Below are 23,227 nucleotides of genomic sequence, written 5' to 3' on the forward strand. Positions count from 1 at the left end.
TTTTTATTTACGCTTCAGCGCTGAATACTTTTTAGTGGTGCATCGTAACACACTTTTACTTACCTAACTGGTCTCTTACCGGTCAGACTTCTGTTTAAAATTTTAGAAGAAAGGAAGAAATGTTCACAGGACAGTTAATAGAGTTTTGTTACACGCTTTCCTTCTTTCTGAAAGAAGACAACAAACCATGACGATAATTCTACAAGTTTTGGAGTGAAGAATGATGAGTACTGCAGTTGTCTCACCTACTGAGAGCTGTACATCCACACGGTGCTTTTGGTTGTACAGGAGAAGACTGAACTGAGAAAATGAATTGCAGTAACAGAAAACAGAAATGGAAGTTAGCAAGCGCTGATTTGGGTTTGAGGCTGCGAGACATTCCTGGGTCATTCGGTTATGCCTGGAAGATTGGCAAGGTTGGAGAGGATTGTCCCATTTAACCTGCTGCATCTGTCACCACCATACTTTAGGGCTCTAGCATGGATTTATTACACATAGAAAAGAAATTCCTAAGAAAATACGACAGCAACAGAAAAAAAAAATATGTAAGGGTTGAATTTGAGAAAACAGTAAAAAGTGTCTGAAGGTTAGAGGAACTGAGTTTAATGGAACATGATAATGCAATTGGAAATAGAAATTGCATTTGATATGTACTGAAGGGAATGAACACAACATGAAGACATGTGCAAGGAATGCAGTAGCACAAGCAGGAATAGTTGGGATCCAGGCAGGAGAACTGAGTAGGTGCTGGGATGTCTTTCCATCTCCTGCTTTCTGGGTGTGTGTAGAAGTATCAGAGTAATTTTGCTGTAGTTTCTTGATACTTCTCAGAAGAAGCCTTCAGGCTGGGCTGGCAGCCAGAGCAGCTGGAGATAGAGACTCCTCTAACCACTTCCTCCATATCAACAATATCAAGGAATTTCCAGCTGGAAACAGCATTTCTAGCCACAATGGTGGTACCCGGTCCAGAATTAGGGCCAAAAGGGTACGGAAAACAATTCATGAAGAGTTCAGAAACTGGAAATTGGTGTGAGAGGGAATTAAATTAGGTATGGATAGAAAGAAAAGCATCAGAAGGCAGAAATATCCGCTCAGCGCACAAGATGGGTGATGCAGGCAAAATTTTTTAAGGCAAGGGAGAGAACAACAGGAGGGAAAGGCAATGTAGCAGCAGAAGTTTGAGCAAATGTGAGCCATTGTCTTCTTTGAGGTAAAGTCTGCAATGACAGGGCTGAAAAAACGGGGGCGGGGGGGAGACAAGACTGTACGTAGAAAGCAGTCCTCAAGTGATGGACAGGATCTGGTTCTCATTTATTTCAGTGAGAGTTTTTCTGATGGTTTGCACCATTGTCAACAGCAAGTTAGAAAAGAAAGATGAGAATAAAATGACATTTGTATGAAAAGATTGATTCTAAAGGTAAAATTCAAGCAGTGGGAAAGAAGGAAAAAAAAGAGTCTTGAGCGCATTTTTCTCCTGTGTGTACAGAGCGAGGCGAACAAGATGAAGCAAAAGTTGATGATAATAGTCTTAATATAATTTTATATTACAGAAGTGGGTATTATTTCTCACAATAGACCATGGCCACTAGAAAAATCAGTAAAATCATAGCATTGTAAGAGACTAAACACTTAACACCAAAGGGGAGACAATTAGCATTCCCGAGTTGAATAGGTATAATTGAACATGTGTTGTGCTACTGATTCAGGTGAAAATTGTGCCCACATTCGTAATTGTACTAGTTTAGCAGCAGTACTATGTTCGGTTTTTATTCAAATGCAAAATACTTAAGACAACTATCAATGGCTTTAACCACCTAACATAATTAATTATATAATAAATACAAGGAAGTTAATCCTCAGCAGCATTGAGATCACTGTTCTCACAGTGATTTTTGAGACCCGTTAAGCCATCTGGCTCCTATGTTGTTTAGACATTTCATCATCTGTCAGCGTTCCCTAACCTTCTTCCATGAAGATGACTTTGGGAAAAGTCACCAGGAAGGAACAAAATTTAGTCTGTAACAGGATGAAAGCAGGGAAGACCTATTCTTCTTTTCTCCCTGTTTTTTAAGAAGATACTTACTGAGCAGGTCTGTGGTTAGAGCTTGCTTAAGATAGGTTTGCTTAGTTGGTTGGGATAACTTGAAAGGAAAAGTTGATCCCTTAGTCAGACCAATAAGAAATTTGTCCATCATAAGCATCAGTTAAAGTTCACTTGGAAGCTGGTCAGTCTGGTATCGTGTCCTTTGGAGGTGATGCTCTACTGCCACGACAAACTACATTTGTTCTGTGGATATAGGATTGACGTCTTACATGTTGTCAACGTTTCAGAAACACTGCCTTCATATAGGATTTACTTAATGAAAGACGTTGATTAAAATTGAAAAGTCACCTAACTTCAGTATTTCAAGAATTTATCACTTTCAAGCAGTTTGTCTTTTTTACTGCCCCTGCACTGTACAATAAGTAATATAATTATTTTGACAGGATCCACCCATCAAAAGCACTGCCACATGCCTTCTTTACAAGACCAAGCAGAATGGAAAACTGGACTAGAAACGAGAGCTCTCCAACACCTTGCAGTCATGACATGAAATTCAGCATGTAGTAAGTAAATCTGCTTATTTTCTTCCTGGGTATCCCCCCAGTAGTTGCACAGAAGTAGTGGGACAGAAGACCCCAAAGCATTCTTAAGCAGTAACTGTAGGAGCTCAGCCAAGATCTTCCCTGTTCTGGAACAAAAGTAGAAGTATCATTTAGAGCTCAGATTTGCCTCTTCCTGAGAGCACAGCATTTTAGGAGCTGGATAACCATCCTCACCTTCCCAGGAAAGATCAATTCTCAGCTGTGGTTTTGTCTGGGTTTACCTCCTGGGGTGGGAGATGGTTGCAAAAGTCAAAACAGGAAAGAAGTTTGTGAGCCAAACACAAGTTTGGTTTGATTTTTTTTTTATTATGATGCACCATTGTACCAATTTCTGTTGAATAGTCAGTGCCACAAACCTCGCAGGGATAACCTTCCGTTTTATTATCTTTGTCCACTGCTGCTTTGTTGAAATCCTTCTCTCAAGCGCTGAATTTTCAGATCTAATTTTGGATTAAAACTTCCAATTCAGTTTCCTTCTCTCCAGTCCCAATATATTTTTCCCTGAACAGTAACAATCACAATGTATAAGAAGTTAAAAGTGGCTACCGTGCCTAAAGAAAGAAGGTAAAATGTGGCAGGAACTGAGGAGGAAATGGTGCTCAAAAAGTTTCTGTGCTTTTACTTGCTCAAAAAGTTTACTGTGCTTGTGTGTGCTTTGATTACCTTCTTTATTCATGTCTTCTATAGCATGGCACTTTGGTGCTAGTACATCGTAAAACAATGATAAAGTTGGATAAGCAATCCTCTTGACTGCATACACCCGCTTCATACTGATCCTAACATTGCAATTTGTCTCTGGACAAAACTCTGGAATGCTAACTGTTGAAAATCTGTTGCTGAAGTCATCAATGTATTGAACTCGGTAGGCAATCTGTCACGTAATTAATTTGTGCCAAGATTTCAGCCCATGCTTATACTTGGCATCTTGATAAACCCTTAAATAAATATTATTGATTAGTCATCATTATTTTTTACTGTTGATATGCAGAAGGTTGTGCAGCCTTGCAGTTGGCTTTCTACACAGTCCACTGGAAAATATATTTTATTGTAGTGCTTATATTGGCAACCAGGTACATCTGTATTGCAGGTTCAGATTAAAGCCTCAGCTTTAAAAAAACCCCAAAACCAACAAACCAAAACTGAAGCCAACTCCCTCCTGCCTCAGATCAGACAAATCCTCACCCACAAGACCCAAACCAAATAAGCCAGGGATTTCATTTTGATACTGGTTTCACATTCGGTTGGGTATGTTAACCAGGCCTTGGTTGTCTGAAGTGGTTGTCCCAGCTTCAGAATCATGATGATTTAGGTCAGAGAATCACAGAATCATTAAGGCTGGAAAAGACTTTCAAGATCATGAAGTCCAGAGGGATTAAAGTGCTTGATCTTGTGAATTACATACCAAAATCTTCATATGACTAGGAGTGACAAAATCCATACCTCAGGGTAGGACCCAGTATTGCGTATCCCCGAGGCAGGGCTATGGAGGGCGTCAGGGGCGTGAGGAGACCACAGCTGCCATGTCTATAGCTGATCAGGTGCTAAGCCGTTGGACAAGAGTTAGTATCAATTTGAGTAGCTCCCAATTAAGTGTTTCATCTCACAGCTGGGGCTCCAGATTGTCTGAGAAAAAGCTTCATGCTAGTACAGGGCTGCTTAAGTCACTCAGCAGAGCTCTGACCGGCGACGCGCATTCACAAGTACTCCCAAACCAGAGTGCAAGCACCAAACTTAGGTCAAGGATAATCCTAATGATATGCCATGCATAACTTAATGTCAAGCCAGTCTTCTTTAACTTGAAGTCTGTTGGGACTGCGTGCTGGAAGTGTAGCACGTGCTTTGGCTGTTCTGGGTTTGAACAACAGAGCCTGCTGTGCAAGGATGTTCACACATCACATTGAATCTCTAGCCCACAATAACAGAACAAGAGATCTTCCCAGAGCCTTGCCTGTCTGCCAGTGGAGGTAATCGGGGAAAGTGAATGTTACTGATGCAAAACGTGAGTTACTTTCTTCCCCCTCTTCATTAAACATGGCCAACCAAATATATCCATGATACATACCAATTTAACCCAGGAAGGAATTAAAACTCCTGTTCTTGCCAAACGACTGAGTGCTTGCAGACACAGATTCCTAAGAAAGTATAATAAAGTACATTAGCAGAGTATTTGTGCCTCCATAGGAAATTAATATGGATGTAATTAAGAAAAGCTGATTTATGTAGAACTGTAAAACCAGGGACATAAAATGAGAAATTCTCTGTAAATGCCAAGTCAGTGTTTTGTGGTGGCCAAAACAAGGCATGTAGAGTATTGCAATGGTATTAAGAAAGGAACTGAAAACTAAAATGCCGCTATATAAATCCCTAGCACATGAATATTTAAGACATTGTATGGAGTTCTAGGCACCTGATCTCTAAAGATTATAATAGAACTGTTCTACGGTAGTCTGCTACTAACGTTTTGAGAATAGCAATGTGTGGTGTGGCTTCTTGTCTGAGGAAATTAGGAAGACAAGACTGAGTATGATGAGGGGATGAGCAGGGTCTATAAAAGAATAGGGAAAGGCAAATGGGAAACAAAAAATAGGGAACGTAGAATACTAGAATCATAGAATAGCTCGGGTTGGAAGGGACCTTAAGGGTTCTAACTCCCCTGCCATGGGCAGGGTCTCCTCCCACTAGACCAGGTAGCTCAAAGCCCCATCCAACCTGGCCTTGAACACCTCCAGGGATGGGGCATCCACAACTTCTTTGGGCAACCTGTCCCAGTGCCTCACCACCCTCCCAGTAAAGAATTTCTTCCTAATATCTAACCTAAAGCTCCCTTTTTTGAGTTTAAAATCATTACCCCTCATCCTACCACTACACCCCCTGATAGAATCCTTCCCCATCTTTCCTGTAGGCCCCCTTTTAGGTACTGGAAGGGGCTATAAGGTCTCCCTGGTGCCTTCTCTTCTCCAGGCTGAACCACCCCAACTCTCCCAGCCTGTCTTCATAGCAGGGAGGGGGCTCCAGCCCTCTGATCATCTTCATGGCCCTTCTCTGGAACCACTTGAGCAGGTCCACATCTTTCCAGGGGGTTCCAGATCTGGACACAGCACTCCAGGTGGGGTCTCACGAGTGGAGTAGAGGGGCAGAATCACCCCCCTCGCCCTGCTGGCCACGCTGCTTTTGATGCAGCCCAGGACATGGTTGGCTTTCTGGGTTGTGAGTGCACATTGCCAGCTAATGCTGAGCTTCTCATCAACCAACACCCCCAAGTCCTTCTCCTCGGGGCTGCTCTCAATCTACTGATTGACAACATCTGAACTTATTAGGCAATAAGTTTAAAGTAAGAAAAGAAAATACTTCACAAAATACACGTATTAAAATTGTTGAATTCAGTGCTGTAGAAGCCAAAACATTAAATGGATTCAAAACGCAATCAAATCCTTAGAAAACACAAAGAACCATTAAAAGGTCCAGACCCTCTTGACCTCTGGCTCCAAGAGACCCTGTGTCGCTGACTGTTGGTGTATTTGGGCAAAGATCATACTAACTGTGTTTCTTAATTGCTTTCATTCTGCATCCATTGTTAAGCACTGTAAGAGATACTATGGCCATTCCTGCACACAGGACAGAGGAAGGACTTGGGAGTGTTGGGTGATGAGAAGGTCAACTTCCTTCTTATGTTATAAGCCATTCTTCCCCTACAATATATATTCTTTTAATTTTTTGGGGGGTCATGTTAAGAATGTACATAGGTGGTCCTCAAAATCAGAGGCTTGAATAAAAGAAGCTGAGAACAAATTCAAGTAACTCAGTTTCTGTTAGAAGTTTAAGCAGCACTAAGTGATGGCTATTTCATGGCATTATTCGCTAAAAAGATACTACCTTTATTAAAGACAGACCAGTATTAGAGCTCTGAACACTGGTTACAGTATGACAATATTTATTTTTCATGAACTCTCACAGCAGTGCATGCAAGAGAAAAGGTCAGCAGTCTTAGAGCTTGTTTTTGCAATGTTTTCCGATGTACAGGACGCTGTTCAAGTACTGATGAGGTTCTACAAGTGCCAGATCTATGTGCTTGAAGACTTTAGAAACAGATATTTTTAGTCACCTCAGTGGAGAAACTCATTAGAAAAAGTTCTGCAGGCTGAGATATGGGAAAGGATGAAGGGAAAGGTGACTTAGGCCACTTCTGGGCAAAGATTCTGGTTTGTTTTTTTTCCTAACTCAACATTAACAGCATGCTATTTTATGATTCTCCCCTCTACAAGTGCACAGAGGGTCAAATGCACAAACAGCAGCTACCTCTTCTGAAGTTCAGGCTTTTAAAACTTACTATAAGACAACTTTTGAAAGTGCATTCAACGTTTACCGAGTCCCATTTTTTGAATAAATACACAGTCTTTTTGCTAGGAAAAAACCCAAACAGATGGTTTTCATGGTATATAATGTGAAATGTGTGTGCGTGTATATATCTCAGGGAAAGTCTGTATGTTCTTAATTCTGCTTCTTTCCACTGGCTCCATGTGTTAGTTCCTTTCAGTACTGCTTTCCACAAGTAGCTTAGTGCAGGCTGTTGAAATCAGTTTCACTCTTGTGACCTTTTCTTGTTTCGATACTGTAGAGTGTCTACTCATGTCATGAAGCAATTGGTTTTGTTTCTTTATAGCACTTCTTTCTTGATGACTTAAATACCATTACCTTTAAGCATAATAAGAAATATTACCTATTTATCTAAAAACTGAAAATAGACCTGTTAATTTTTATGTAAAAGCACCTTCCTGCAAACATGATCTCATGAATAGATGAGGGAAGGAAATTTACCAGGTAACAGGTAGGTGTGCACATTCTAAAAGGGAAACCCTAATTCACAACAATTAGATAATGAATAACTAGTATAATGGACTTTAGTTATATATCATTACATAAAAGCGTGAGAAAATAGGATCTTGTTGATGTTGTTTGTATTGTAGCAAATGGTTTTCAGTAGTGTATGTAAATGTGAATAAAAATCTAAAAACTATTTGGTCATTAAAAACTTTGTACCTATTTTCCAATTAAAATGTTGATTTTAACCATGAAACCTCCAAATGAAACATAAATAGATGAAACCTATTCACTGGAGATTTCAGTGGCCCTTTAGACCCAGAGATTTATTTCTGTATATATTATTAGATCTGATTAGCCTGCACCCAATGAAATTATATATAATTTGCTGGAAAAGTACAGGGAAATGTCACAAAATGTACAGTTAATTCACTGTAATCCAGTTACATGTAGATTCAAAACCTACAGCTACATTTTTTATTATTTTAAACAAATTAAATATGAAATGTTTGTCCTGAATAGTCAGAAAAGGAGAAAAATATCAGAATCTGTGCAACTTCACTAAAGAACAAAGGAAGATCTCTAAAGCAGTCCACTAGAAAACAAGCTTTTGTTTTGAAGTTCTATTTAATTATTTTCATCACTGTGATAACTATCCGAAAGATGAATTTTCATTTATTTACAGATTTTCTAATTTTTTTCCTAATATTAACAACTACATCTAGTGTACTAAAAGAATGCAGACAAACACAAGCCAAATAGGCATAATTGTTAAGACATTTGTTGCTTCTCATCTCCTACCATTATTTTCTGATAAAGGTATCCACAGAAATACCCCTTCCCCCCCCCCCCCCCCCCCGAAAAGGTCATATTTTTCATATATACATATAAAGCCATTATCAGAATAATTTCATCCTCCTGATTACGTTTTCCCCTCTCCCCCCAAGTACATATTTGGTTGCAAGGGCTTCATAATTTCTGAGTTCTGGCTATATCAAACCATGAAACAAACAATAGTATTACTCTGTATGTGTTCTTCAGGGTCTGGAACAAATACACATTTTACATTGCAAATTGTTATTTGACATAAGAAAAAATTCTTAAATGCCCTCAGTGAGGTGAATTGAGTTTTCTGTCACCCTGAAGTTGGGTGAGATGTCATACTCCTGTTTTACAGATTCTAAAAATGTTTTGTTTCTAAAGAAAATAGGAAAAGGGAATCATCTGCTTCTGGACAAACACAGAACAAAATTATTCCATACATACAATTCTTTTTCTTATCCAAAGAATATTCCTTCTTTCCAGTATCGGAACAATTTTGCAAAGAACAAATCACCATACTCATCTGTATTTCCTCTTAAACTATACAAGTTGTTATCAGTTCTGTAGAAACTGTTCCATGTATCTGCTTTAAGATACATGTATATATGTGCTGAGAAAAGAAAAGGAACTAATTGGTATATATTTAAAATACTATCTGCAAACCACAGAACAAAGATAAGAAATTCTGTAATTTTTTTTATGTCTTTGCTTGTCTTAATTTCAAAATCTTTAGATTGTGCTGAACTATGATTAATTTCTAAATGCAAAAGATCATTTAGCTTTTCGTTCTTTATTAAGACTTCATTATTTTTACAAAAATAGAATAGCGCATTAGTCTTTATTAGTTTTTAGTTTTACATACAGTTCATTTATTTTGAAAGGAACATTTTAGGATACGATATATTTAGTTTATTATTGGTGGTTGTTTAATTGTTAGTTTATAGCAGGTCTTCTGGTCACCACACAAATTAACAAGCTTCTGCTATTATATATTGAGAACCACACAGATGTCAGTGTTTTTCTAAAAAAGAGTTCATTTCAGAAAAAACTATCATGTAGTCGCAAACAGGGTCAAGAGTCCCTTTAAGAAGGAGACTATTTCATTGCCTCCCAATTTAGATTCTCCATAGACACGGTCCACAAATGAAATGGGAACCTGTTAAAACAAGCAAAACTATTTTTAAGATTCAAAACCTAAATAATCAGATACGCTGTAAACAAAAGAATAGCCTTTGAACTACAGCAGGTTTAGACATGGGAAGAAGGCAAGCACCAGGTAGCTGACTTTGTGTCAGTTCTTCTTACCAGTAGCTTTAATGATGCCCCATAGCTGGGGAGCTTGAAACTATTTAGTTTATCACCTTTAAAGATGATCCAAAGACATTACTCAGTGGCTGGATGATACACCAGTCAGAACAAACTTAATAGCTTAAGTGCACTAAAAGCCTGGGGGCTTAAAAGGAACCTTCACCACTTTCCTTGTTAGCTAAACAGTACCTTTGATTCAATGCCTCAGGAAGGCAAAAATCTCCCACCACCATGAAACACCATCCTGCTCAACCTCACCACTGGCTAGAAGATGACATCTGAATATGGCAGTTAGTGCATGTTTTACAAGCAATACCAGTCTTTGTGTTTGACCGTTTTATAGATTATTTAGAAGATTAAAGGGCATTTAACACACTAATTTTAGTTTCCTTACTTTAATGATCATACTGTCCAGATCAACTCACTACTCAAAATGGTAGGAACATAGTGCTTTTCCGTAATTTGACCACATACAAGTGACATATGACAGGACATTCTGCTAATACTGTATTAGAATATTCAGAATTTCCACATATGTTTGTGTGCAAAATTTAAGTACTTCAGGGGATGAAGAACTGCATTTGCAAAAGTCATTAAAAAATTGGCTTAGCATTCTGCTGGCAGTTTCAATCAGAAATCATCTGTCAAGCGGAACACAAAAAATGACCACACCCTTGCATCTGTGCCAGGACTGAGGGTTTCTCACAATTCTAGCAGATTGGTAGCAGAGAACCCAAGGCAAGAAGATGGTAAGGAAGACAGCTAAAAAGGCACTGCAGATAGACTCAACAATGACCCTGGATTTCTCAATAGGGTCCCTTTGATGATGCCAGTAAGCATCCTGGCAACTAGGGACAGCTGATCTACAGGGCATGGACGGAAATCGCTGAATATGGAGTCAGTGCAGGATGTCAGAATTGACATTTCCTGACCAGTGTTTCATTTAATAAAAGATATCCAGTCTTTCCCTTCAGTATAACAATTAACCACCTGTGTTGTTGCTGGACTTCGCCTTTCTTGCATGAGAAATTCTATCATTAGTCTTAAATGAAGCATTTCAAAAGGGTGTATTCCATGCACATTTCACATATGGTAAAGAAGTACAGCAAAATGAAACAGGTGCATACAAAGACTACTCAGGTATAGCTTGTGTCGGTTCATCTCATCATCCATTTGTTCCTTTTAGACTGGCAGGTCTCAATCTTCATTTTCAACTTTGCTTAAGAAATATTTTACCCTCACAACTACATCTACATTTTACAACTGTATAAAAGCTCCTATTCTGCCTGTAGCGTCACAACACCCACAAACCAGGAATTAGACATACAAGTGTCACCTCCTCTGAAATTTCAGTATTACTATTTGGATAATTATGAAGTATATAAAGATAGTCAGTATTTATCAGGAAATACTGTATTAATGTACTTGAAACATGATGGAAAGTTGTCCTGCCCCAGGAAGTTAAAAATATAGAGATGATACACAGAACAGTAAAAATACAACAGTCTTATTTATAGGTGAATGTCGGCAATCTGAACACCGTCAAGTTTGTTACAGATTACACAACGGAAAACTTAAAGATGAGGCCAAAGCAGAATAATGAAGTAACTTTTCACATGTTGGAGAGAACTCTTCCCACATGTGAGAAACCAAAGGAGGAGGGAAGATGATGTTTACTTCAGAATGTAACAGGTGAGCTGTGGAGGATGGCCTAACTGACCCATCACAAAACAGCCCGTGTCTCAACACTGGCTGGGAGACATCAGGCCTAGTGAAATCTGTCTGTCAGGCTTTGAACTGGAAGAGAAAATGTCTTATATTGGATGCTATACAACCAGTAGAGGCATGTAAATACATGACTGGTGGAATCAAATAACAGACAGAAGAAAAGGTCTTTGCAGCAGCAGCCTCAAGATGTATAAGCAACACAAGATTACACTTCTCTGGCTTAAAAAAAAAAAAAAAAAAAAGGCATTTTACCATCTTAAAAATGTGTAGTAAATAAAACCTCATCTCACCCTAGGTTTCATTGTCTGGATGTATAGACAGGAGAGGATTTAATTTAGCAATATTAGAGACCAATATGTGAATGCAACTGGATGTGAAGACCAAAGAAATTACGGTCAAACCCCAGCTACAGACAGGATAGTGGTGTTGCTCCAGAAGCCTGAAAGGTGGAAGATCTTGCTTTATTGTGTGAAAATACTCTACCCGATGTTGATAGAGAAATGCAATGCATGAGGTTTAGCGAGAGAAGTACCAGCAACAGCGTTCTCTGACAATTCAGTCATGAAAACGATGATGAACTGGTTCAGAGATTTGGCTGCACAAAGAATTCCAGTGAATCATCTTTAAAGACACCAGCAACAGCGATTTAATGAAATATAAAAGGCAGCAATTAGACTGTTGGAAATATAGGATCTAACAATTGTTTGGAGTTCTTTTTCAATGACTGTAGACAGCACATTCAGAGAGTTTAGAAGTGGAAAGCTGGAAAAATAACAAGGCAATAAATGACAGAACAGAACAAATCTGAAATAGAATCAGGTTGCTGGAGAAAACAAAATTATTTTAAAAGACCTAGCTAGGGATGCCTATACCATACGAAGGAGGATAAAAAGACTCCTAGCAGCTTCGTGGTATATTTTGACTTCTTTCCCTCTTTTGAAGAGCCTTGTAAAATTGTGTGCAGCTAAAGAAATGGCAACAGGAAGAGGGAAGGATCCGAGTAGCATATCAGCCAGGGGAATAAGTAACTGGAATTTCAGATCTGGTATTCACCTGGAAAAGTTGGAAAAAATAGAGTTCCACATATGTAATTTCTTTGTATCGATTTGAGAATCTTGCTGCTTCATGGAAGTGCAGAAAATTTCCTATGCTCCCAGTAATCTGTATCTCCATTTAAATGAAAGCACAGTATACTTATCAAAACTTTTACTATACCTCTCCAATAGTATATCCTAACTGTCTAGCCCGAACAATCATCTCCATCTGGAAGACGTATCCTTTAGAAACACATTTTTCCATTAGTTTCTCTAAGACTTCTTTTCTGTATAACCTGTAAATGATTACAAAGAAAATGAAACCTGAAGCACAATTTCTGAACTTCAGAAATCAAGACAATGTGTAAGAATCTTAACTCATTCATATCATTACTTGTTAAAGATTTTTTTTTTAAAATAAGTCATACATGCAACAGTTCTTGTTATTTAGTCTACTATTTCTTACGCCCTTTCCAAACAGATTTTATAGTCCTCAATAAAGGTCTGTTCTTACTCCAGTTCCTTGTTCAGCAGTTTCTTAATTTCAAATAAACTTTATGAATTGCAAACCAGACCTGTACCTGAAACTCCCTGTTAAGTCTGATGCACCTGGTCTCAGCAAAACCTGAGTTATAAAATTGGCACCACGACTGCAAAAGAAAACGTGAATGTCAAAATTGCTCAGTACACAATTCCAAGAGATCAAGCAGAATTTCTAGAAAATAATTAAATATCATCCTACTAGCAAAAAAAAGAAACTTTATTGCTTAATATGAAACAATTATATTTCTAATACGTTTTCACTGCTAGATTTGACTAATAAATCACAGAATCTTGAAATCAAAACATAACATTTTGTTTTACAAATGATAATTATTAGATTACTGAACTTCTCTACGAAGGAGAAAATTTTTATAAATCAGATTTACTATCTGTTTTTTTATGGTAGAACTGTCAGTACAACTACACACGAATACAATACAAAAGAAATAAATTTGACAACAGTCAAAACATTTTTCTTCTAACACTCACCGTAAGCAGAGAATAAAAATGCTTCCTGGACAAATATGAGACAAATTTAGAAAATCAATGTTTAGTTTTGGTCTACGCTGCTTATATAGTATGATAATGATAAGCTCCACTGATGAAAAGCATTGTGAGACTGAAAAGCGAGTCATGACTATCTCACTGAGGGCAATTACACACTGATAAGATGTGCAAGTCCTTCACCTTGACCAGTATGATGTAAAAGGATTCCTCTGTAACGTCATTTTAGTGCTGTTCCTTTTTTGGGGTATATATTTTATTTAGATTCACAAAAAGACGAGCAGTTATTCCAGCCATTAAAAAACAGGAGAAATCCAAATACAGTCCCTGTGATACCATCTCCAGATCAGACTGGTAACACCACCTGTGCTCCTAAGGCTTTCCAGTAACATATAAATCAGGATTAACTTGCCCCATGTCTCTTAAATCAGGTGTAAGAGAGAAAGACTATGCAGAAACTTGTCAATTACCTCCTCAAAATCTGTAAGTCCCTGTGAACCCGAGATGCCAGCCTCCATATACTTATACGACCTTGACAGGGTTTCCCTCTTTGCTTTTGGGCGAAACCTCTGTAACTGCTTTCCAGTAAGGTCTAAGTAATGATTTATTGACATTGATCATGCCAGATAATTCTTAACTTATGACAAATCAGCGTGTCAACAGAAGGGTTTAGCAAGTGATTTGCTGTTTAGGGAAAGAAACTAAAAACTTAAAGCCAACTAAATGTGTCTTTTAAACTTGACAAAAGTGTCATAGTCTTAGCTCATTATTTAGGTAATGAGGCTGACAGACTGTCCCAACCTGATGTCATGCAGATTTGTCTACTGTTCCAACCCATTTCTCAAGCCTACTCGTATCATTACATTCTTTCTTGGTGGGTTTTAACCAAAGAATTTGCAAATCATGCACGCTTCTATTATTTAATATAATTTTGCAGTACCCAGTACTGTTGACCATAGACAGTTCAGCTCACAGAGTTGAGTACTTGGAATTATTATTTCTAAATAACAAGTTTATGTGTAAATACCTCGAAAAATACTAACCTGATTAATTTTCTTTTCAAATCCCAGCCATATACTCCTCCATTTCCTTTATATCTTGTTCCAGATACAATATCAAAGTTGCCTTCTTTCTGCTTTCTATAAGCAATTGGTTTTATCAGAAAAACAGGAGGAACATTTGTATGAAGGTAGTACAAATTCCAAAATAAGAACACTCTTTTAACACAAAATCTGTATTTTACAATCCTTTGAATAAATAAGTATAGAAAAGAGGAAAGCAACAGTTACAGTGGCTATAAGCATTATGCATTTAAAAACCTGTTAATTGTGCTCTTATAAAGAGCTATTTCAGGGAATCTTATGATTATCTTTTACCAACTATATCACGGAATTTCATAGCCAACTTCATAATTAATTTATTAAGACTGACATACATTTTTAAAGCCTCTCACTCATATAAAAGGCAGAATTATTTTAAATACAGGTTTAAATATTTAAATTACAGAAACCCATAATAAGGAAAAAAATCTGTAACTATCCTTAGTCCATACTATGCCTGACTGCTGCAAAACCGTATCTATAATTTTAGATAGCCTGCAGTACTGCCTAGCAAGAAAGTTGAAAATTACGCATACTGCTACCCTCAATCTCCAATGTAACATCTATTGACCATTTCTCACAAACTGAAATGTTACAGGGAAAGGAAAGTAAGAGGTAGACAAAGAGTAGACAAAATTATTTCACCAATAATTGAGGACGTGGTCCTCCAATCAATATAGCTATATGCACACATGATAAAATGACTAGAAGATGACATTTATGTGTATGCTTTTCAAAGCTGAACAATCATTACAAGGAAGAGACGTACTTAGCCACACATGCTCTATTATTTTAAACTTGGGGATCTTTGCTCTAGTTAAGAAACTAATTATTTTTCTAGATTTTTTGGGATAAATCTAATGAGGTCCAATCACTTTTATTTGAATTCTTGCCTTGCCAATTTTCTTACTAAAGTTAGACAGCTATACAACAATATAAAGCTTTCAAATATTACAATGAAACAATAAGTGTTCAGAAGTCATTCTCTCATACTACAATCGGCACCTACCTGATAAACTCTGGAATAAATTTTGGCTGAAAGGGAAGGAAAACAGATCAAAAAAGGGGTGAAAAAAAAGGAGGCAAATTTAATTTATAACAGATTAAAAACATAGCACATAAAATACAGACTTACATGGTGAGACAGGTCAGCATCCATGATAACAATAAAATTCCCAGTGGCATGCTTCATTCCATGAATATAAGCAGTGCCTGATGAAAACAGTACAGAAATAATTTCCCTCGCTATTTTAACATATACAATCTTCTAGCCACAGTCTTCACTTATTTTCTAAAATCTCTAAGTTATACTAGAAAGGGATCACCTAAAAACTCCTACAGTTTATTTTAAAATGTATCACAGTGGTCAAACATTAAAATTATTCTTCCTTTTCCCTACAATTTCAGCACTAGATTTCATAAATATAAACCCTGGCAAACCCCACTGCACTAGAAATGCACAGAGAAACTGACTTGATAAGTGGGACACTATTTGAAATAGCATTTACAGAAGCGCCATAGGCACTTATGAGCCACCGAAAACTGGAAATAGGACACAGGCAACAAAATAATCACCGAGATTTAAAAAAAACCTGCTTTTTAGATGCAGGATTTACAATTAGTAGTATATAGATTTTGGGTTGTTCTCCTTGACACCATGAATTATATTCTGATACCTAACCTGAAAAGCGTCTTTTTTTTTCCTTACTTTAGATTTTGTTGCGTTTTATTTATCCTGGATGAACTGTTGTAGCTATCTTGGCAAGAGCTGGTACAAGTCTTACAGTCTTAACAATGCAAATTTCTGATCCAAGTCATACTGTTCGAAGACAGCACTACTGTCAAGGACAGTACAGCAGCACAACAGAAATGAAAATCTGGCATATATTCTTCACTGATCTAGATTACTGTTGAGTCTTATTAACTTCATAAGGAACAGATAAAACCAAACCACTCTCAGCTGATGTCCTTAGCAGGCACTCTCATATAAAATTAAACTCCTGGTTAATGAACAACCTGTCTTTCCTTTCTCTTCCATGTTGTTTGCAAAGTTACGCAGTAGGAGTGTCACAGATTTGGGTGCTGTGCACCATTAGTAGATATAGTACATGAAAAATTTAAGTTCAGTCAGTTTTAATCCATAATACCGGTCAAATTAGGACAAAGGATGAAAAGGCAGAAAATATAAAAATAAAAGATATAAAAAAGAAAATAAAAACCAAAAATATAGTCTTTTGGGAGTTTCTTAGATAAATGAGATGTAGAAAAACATATAGAAAGGTGATTTAAATAGACAATTCAATATCAAAATTAGAATTTTATTTTTGTTCAGTGGACTGAAGAAATTAGAATTTAGCTGCAGTACTCTGTACACAAGACACCTCAAATGTTTTAACAGCACATGGAAGTAGGGGTTTCCAAGACATTTAGCAAGAAAGGCAGATTCTGATTAACAATAAATCATTTATCATTTTCTTCATTCCTATTATAAGAGAGACAAGACAAGGATACAACATGAATCTTAACAGATGGAAATATTTCCACTTTATTTTAGGATAGTTTCCACACTACGAGTTTTAATATCATTTATGACATCCTAGAATATCTGCTTTTTTCTAAAGCAAATAACGACAAACTTTATTGACATATTCTGTGAATTATGGCATCAGAGCTATAAAATTGCAGTCCTGAATCATTCCATGCAAATTTTAATGATCAATCTCAGTGTTAGAAGATTGGTGAGATTTCTGCGATACAAGTAACTTTCAAAATGTACTTTGAAGCCTTAAATTCACACATTAGTTGAGAGGTGAGACAATACTTAGTAGTCTGAGTGCCAGGCATCTGTCAGATACGTATTTTTTTATTTAATTAGAGTCATAATTCACACTGAAATGGGTTTAACTGTGAAGAGCTCTGTCCAAATACACGTCAGAAGAACATCTCAGCGTTCTCTGGAGATTGCATGAACTATGGTCTGGTTTTTGAAGCATCCTGCACATGGTTAGGTTGCACAGAAAGTACCACTGACCCCTCTGGATCAGTAGGTTCCACAAAAATATAGCAGTTACTCTTGTAAAACGTTACATTTTTTCCTCAATTTAGACCCCTCAGTCTGTAATCAAGTGAATGCAGTATGGGAGGGAGAGAAGCAGCATGATGTTAACAGGAAGACACGGTTGTACAGAATTGCAGTGACCACTATTTTCAGGTTTGACGTTGTGGGGAACTTGTTATAAATAATATGCCAAGATTTTTATGTATGTGGGTTTTAAGCTTATTCACTTACAAAAAACTTGATGAAAACATATTTCTGCTTTTGGGCTTTGCTGTGATTTTTCTTCTGAATTTTTATATACTAGAATCAAAGAATACAGCTTTTTTTTTTTTTTAGTACTAAGCAGAGTTAATAAGGACTTACCAAGGCCCAACTTTCTTGCTCTGGGTCTTAGAAGCTGCAGGATATATTAAAATATACACGTATTACTTGGAGTACAGATTTTAATTAATTTTAGCGACACCTTAAAATTTGAAAAGATATTTGAAAATGTACTTTTCAGCTTTAGAAATCTAGATAACATATAAAAATCTATCTGTCAAAATACAGGAGAACCGAACCATTATATTAAACAGGTATTTGATTAGGTCATATTTAAAAACAACCCCCCTTCAAGCTTTGCTTAGTAGTTCTGCATTAGAAAAAAAAAAAATAAAAGCACAATCTTAGTTGAATTTGAGGAAATCCTTTAGATACTATCTGAAATACAGTTGCAAGTTTCCCAAAGTGATTTAGCATACGTTTAATTCTGTACTGAATATAAATTTCAACATATTCACGTGCATACTGACACAACCCTTGAATAATGACCATATAACAATATTATAAAATCTTTCAGGATATGAGTGACCAAGCTTTAAACCTGTGCCACCCTCAGCTCCTGCAGGGCCATATGAAGTGCAGGGGGAGAACCAGGCACCACCACTAGCAAAACAGGAATCGAACTTTTAGATCATCATGACAGTAATTTAACTTTCAACTCTTCCCAAAGTGCCTTTGATGTAAGTCACCATTTGGGGAGGAGAGTGTAGATATTTAAGCAGTCATCTAAATATACTTCAGAAACAAATTTTAAATCTCACTTATCTCACTTTTAAATCTTGGCTAATTTTCATGCATTATCTAAGAGATAATAAGTAATTCAGAGGAGGACATGGAATTAGTTATTAGTAACTCTAACAATTCATTACTCATTAGTGCTTCTGATTTGTTATTTTGGTTTCTTTTTTAATAGTTAGATTTGAACATTTAAAAAAAAAAAAATCACTTTGATTCCTCATCTACTTCCTTGAACATGTTGGCGTTTCATTAACTATGTACCATGTTCAGTAAGCATAAGGTAGTAAGCGAGAAGCCCCATGGAGTTATTTGGATGATAACTTCTGAGCACAAATCAGAACAATGACTTTGCTCAGGAAACAAAGAAAAGACTTTCAGGTAGGAAAAAATAAAGTTATCAGGAAACAATGACAATTCACCTAATGAAAAAATCACAGCTGATTTACACTTCTGCAGTAATATCAGTGTGAGCTGATGGTGGTGCCTCCATGTAATTCCACTCAGGTGTGTTTGGCTCAAAACTGCTGCAGGGATTGGTCCACAGATTAAACTTCAAAATTAAACCCTAACTAACTACTTTAAACTTTTCTATTACTAGTATTAGAAAAAAAAAGGGGGGGGGGGGGGATAGACTCTAAAACTTCCTATATAGATTGTTCTTAAAGTAATCTCTATAAATGGTATGTAATTCACAAATACTTTTTAAAACCTTGCACAGTAATAGATTAGGAAAGCATCTGACACTGCTTACAGAACAAAACTGTCAAACATTGGGTTTTTACACTGTTCTCTGATAAAGCTTTTATTGCCAAAAAAATACAGTGGCTTTAATGGCTTATAAAAAAATGGCAGTATCTTGTTGTATATAATTGACAATTATACATTAAATAGAAAAAAATAATCCTGTTATTGAGGAATGCAACTAGACAGATTAAAAACAAATCACAAGACCAGACTAGCTTTCATTTTCCCAATTTCCCTATTCCTGCAGTCACTTAAAATGAAATTAGATCTTTATCCAAACCTCATCTCTCCCTCAGGCATGCACAAAGTGCACTAACAATCACTATTCATTACTTAATAGCACACAGCAATGCACAAAGCATTGAAAACATTTGCAAGCAGTAATTAGTGATTCTGCATATTAGTTCATAATGCTGCTAAGCTGCTGCATGGCTATAATAATTTTACATTTTTATAAAATTGTGTGCAGAAACTTAACTAACTTAAGGATGCAAAGAAAGTACAGAATTCAGGGACTCTGTTCCCGTTCTCTAAGGATTTCAAGTATTTTCCAATACAATAAAAATGAAAAAAAAAAAAACCACAACAAAACCCAAACAGAATATACAACTCACTATTTTATCTGATCCATATATCTTTTCTAATTGTTGAGCAATTTCCTGTGTCCCATCCGGGCTTCCATCATCTATGATGATAATTTCAAAGTTGTTTCCACTGAAACAAGAATTATTTTTAAATGAACAAATGGAAAAGCCAGTTTCACTACCTATATCATTTTGAAAGGCATGAAACTGAAGAATAGAATACAAAGTAATTTTCTAACAGTTAGAAATAGTTATAGCTATACGACTCTGCTTGTAGTGATAAAACGTGACTCAACGTCACCGTTTCACGTCTCAAGCTGCAATTGCTTCACAGCAATTGCGGCGATATAAACCCCCGTCATTACCCCGCCACGGCCACAGCTCTGGGTTCGAGCCTCGGGACTGGGGAAGATGAAAAGCCACAACTGCCCTCGCGCGTTCATCTGGCAACGCTTCCTCTTGCGGCTGCTGCAGAACGGGTCAGAGCACAGGCGGCTCCTCTGATTACGGTGATTGCGTTGCCCTAATCAACCTCGAGGAAGAGCTGCGCTCTTCACTGATTTACTCTTCACTGTCAGTTACGCCTGGCTGCGCGCCCGCCGCCACTAGTGCGAAATGCTGTACGTTTCACAGCGTGGATAACGCTATTGCCTTCATAACTTGTGACGTCATTTCGTAAATTTTACGGACGCGTACTTCCCAGCTTTTCTGAGCCTCTCCACTCTATTAACACCTCGCACCGGCCGCCTTTCTCCCCTCTGAGCCCGCTCCTCATCAGCCCCCATCTCCGCCTCGGGGGGCGCCTTCGGCCCCTACCCGTACACCGCCTCTTCCCTGAGGCCCTGGAGGCGCCTCCCCCCGCCAAGGGGCCGCCAGCTCCCTCCCTCCCTCCCTCCCACACAGCGGCGGCCGGCCCGGGCGGAGGAACAGAGCTCAGCCCTGGCCCGCTATGGCACCCCCAGGGCCCGGCACCCCGGTCCGCCGCGACCGGTACCTTTCCTGGAAGGTGCGCGCCAGGAGCCAGACGACGAGAGGCAGATTCTCCCGCTCGTTGTAGGTGGGCAGCAGCACCGAGAACTTATCGGCGCTGCCGGCCGCCATGTCGGCGCGCTCACGCACCCGGAACCGCCGGCGCCGCGCCGCAGCCAATCAGGACGCGCGGCGCGGCCGGAACCGCCGGAGCGCTGGGGGCATCCGGGCGGAAGCGGAAGTGAGGCTCTGCCTCGCTCGCGCTCTCTCCTGTCAGCCATGGCGGCGGGCGGCGCGGAGGCGGCGCGGTTGAGTGCTGAGATCGACCAACGGGAGCGGGAGCTGCGCGGGTTACGCGAGCGGCTGGCTGCCGTCCTGGCGGGGGGTGCTGCAGAGGATGCTGCGGCCATAGAGGAGGGTGCCTCCGCCTTTCCCGGCGAGCTGCCTCCGCTGCCCGCCCAGGCCTCGCTGAGCTCCGCCGACATCCTGCGGTACAGCCGGCAGCTGGTGCTGCCTGAGCTGGGCGTGCGGGGGCAGCTGCTCCTGGCCCGCTCCTCCGTGCTTGTGGTGGGCTGCGGCGGCCTGGGCTGTCCCCTGGCCCAGTACCTGGCCGCGGCTGGCATTGGCCGCCTGGGTCTGGTGGATCACGACGTGGTGGAGACCAGCAACCTGCACCGGCAGGTGCTGCACGCGGAGGCCCGCCGAGGGCTCCCCAAGGCTGTATCTGCCGCGGCAGCCCTGCGGCTGCTGAACTCCACCATAGAGTATGTGCCCTACTGTGGTGCCCTGAGTCCTCGCACTGCTCTAGAGCTGGTGCGGCAGTATGACATCATTGCCGACTGCTCCGACAACGTCCCCACCAGGTACTTGGTGAACGATGCCTGTGTCCTCGCTGGGAAACCCCTGGTGTCTGGCAGTGCCCTCCGGCTAGAGGGGCAGCTGGTTGTGTACAACTACCAGGGAGGGCCCTGCTACAGGTGTCTCTTCCCTAAGCCCCCTCCACCAGAGACAGTGACTAACTGTGCAGATGGGGGAGTGCTGGGTGTTGTGCCAGGCATCATGGGGTGCATCCAGGCCTTGGAAGTGCTGAAGATTGCTTCGGGAATGGGTTCCTCTTTCAGTCAGTTCATGCTGATGTTTGATGCCCGTGAAGGGAGATTTCGCAACATCAAGTTAAGACCAAAGAAACCAGACTGTGCTGTTTGTGGTGACAATCCATCTGTCACTTGCCTTCAGGATTATGAGGCATTTTGTGGTTCTTCTGCAACAGATAAGTGTAGGACTTTACATCTGCTCTCCAGTAAAGACAGGGTATCTGTAGAAGAGTACAAAAAACTGTTGGATGAGCAAGTTCCTCATGTATTGTTAGATGTTCGTCCACAGGTAGAAGTGGATATCTGTCGCCTGGTACATGCTGTCCACATTCCTTTGAGTAAATTAGAAGAAAAAGACGAAGAGTGTCTGGAATATTTAGAAAAAAGAATTTGTGAAGAAAAGCAGAGAACTAATGGCCAAATATCTTTTCCTGTATATGTTGTTTGCAAATTAGGAAATGACTCCCAGAAGGCTGTAAGAATTCTGCAGGAGTTACCTGTGAAAGGATTTGGTTCTGTGTTAGCTAAGGATATTAAAGGAGGGCTCATGGCTTGGGCCAGTAAAATTGACCCAACCTTTCCCCAGTATTAGAAATTTAAATGGTGAAAAACCCACAGATTTTCATAGGGTTTCATCTTCTCTGTGTAATGACTATATCATGTGGATAAAACAGGAGATAGATATACCATGTAGCTTTTTTAATGGTAATTTTTTTTCAAAAATTATTTTTATAGATTTCTGATTTTTTTTTTTATAAAAATGTGAAACTGTCCATGGAAATGAAAAGAGTTTTCTTGGTTATTATTTAATAATGAAACCTTGGAATAACTACTTAATTATGCATGTGATAATTGGTAATAACTCCTAATTAGTAATTATACCCTGGAGAGTGACAAAGCACAGGAGTGAAGCATTGAAAGTTTTTACTCATTTTCCTAACTGCCTAACAAATTGAAACGGTGCTTGCAGTGATTAAAAAAAATAACTAACTGTTAGTATCTAGCTGGTCAGTAGCACTATTCAGGCTATCATAGGGAATTGCTAAGGCAATGCTGACAAGACTGTTTTGCTCAGCATCTTTTATTTCTCTGTAGAAACATTGTGTATTTATGAGAGAGAACTGCTTGCTGCAAATAACAGCACCTACATAAGGGTGTTCAATTAAGAACTTCCAGGGTCATCCATCCTCATTTGTTAGCTGGCAAAAATGTGTAT

General features: G+C 38.9%; 2 protein-coding genes across 4 annotated transcripts; one reads left to right on the plus strand and one right to left on the minus strand.

Moving 5' to 3' along the window:
* Window positions 1-8,342: 8,342 nt before the first annotated feature.
* DPM1 (dolichyl-phosphate mannosyltransferase subunit 1, catalytic) lies at window positions 8,343-21,073 on the minus strand. 3 transcript variants are annotated; one of them, XM_082491159.1, is made up of 9 exons: window positions 20,943-21,073; window positions 19,979-20,078; window positions 17,925-17,958; window positions 15,639-15,715; window positions 15,513-15,538; window positions 14,447-14,542; window positions 12,932-13,006; window positions 12,538-12,652; window positions 8,343-9,442 (listed from the first exon to the last, which is right to left on the minus strand). In XM_082491159.1, exons 1-9 carry the CDS (start codon window positions 21,047-21,049, stop codon window positions 9,338-9,340), a joined length of 735 nt encoding a protein of 244 aa, XP_082347285.1. In that variant the 5' UTR covers window positions 21,050-21,073; the 3' UTR covers window positions 8,343-9,337. The 3 variants fall into 3 exon arrangements, with proteins under 3 accessions (XP_082347285.1, XP_082347287.1, XP_082347286.1); XM_082491160.1 differs by having other exon boundaries at window positions 8,344-9,442; window positions 12,938-13,006; XM_082491161.1 differs by lacking the exon at window positions 12,932-13,006.
* An 82-nt stretch (window positions 21,074-21,155) lies between these two features.
* Window positions 21,156-22,603, plus strand: MOCS3 (molybdenum cofactor synthesis 3; the record flags this gene model as incomplete). The annotated part of the gene is made up of 1 exon (XM_082491192.1): window positions 21,156-22,603. The coding sequence occupies exon 1, from the start codon at window positions 21,197-21,199 to the stop codon at window positions 22,601-22,603; it is 1,407 nt and encodes a 468-aa protein (XP_082347318.1). The 5' UTR covers window positions 21,156-21,196.
* Window positions 22,604-23,227: the final 624 nt, after the last annotated feature.

This window comes from Vanellus vanellus (assembly GCF_965231255.1).
Source record: "Vanellus vanellus genome assembly, chromosome: 15".
Lineage (NCBI taxonomy): Eukaryota > Metazoa > Chordata > Aves > Charadriiformes > Charadriidae > Vanellus > Vanellus vanellus.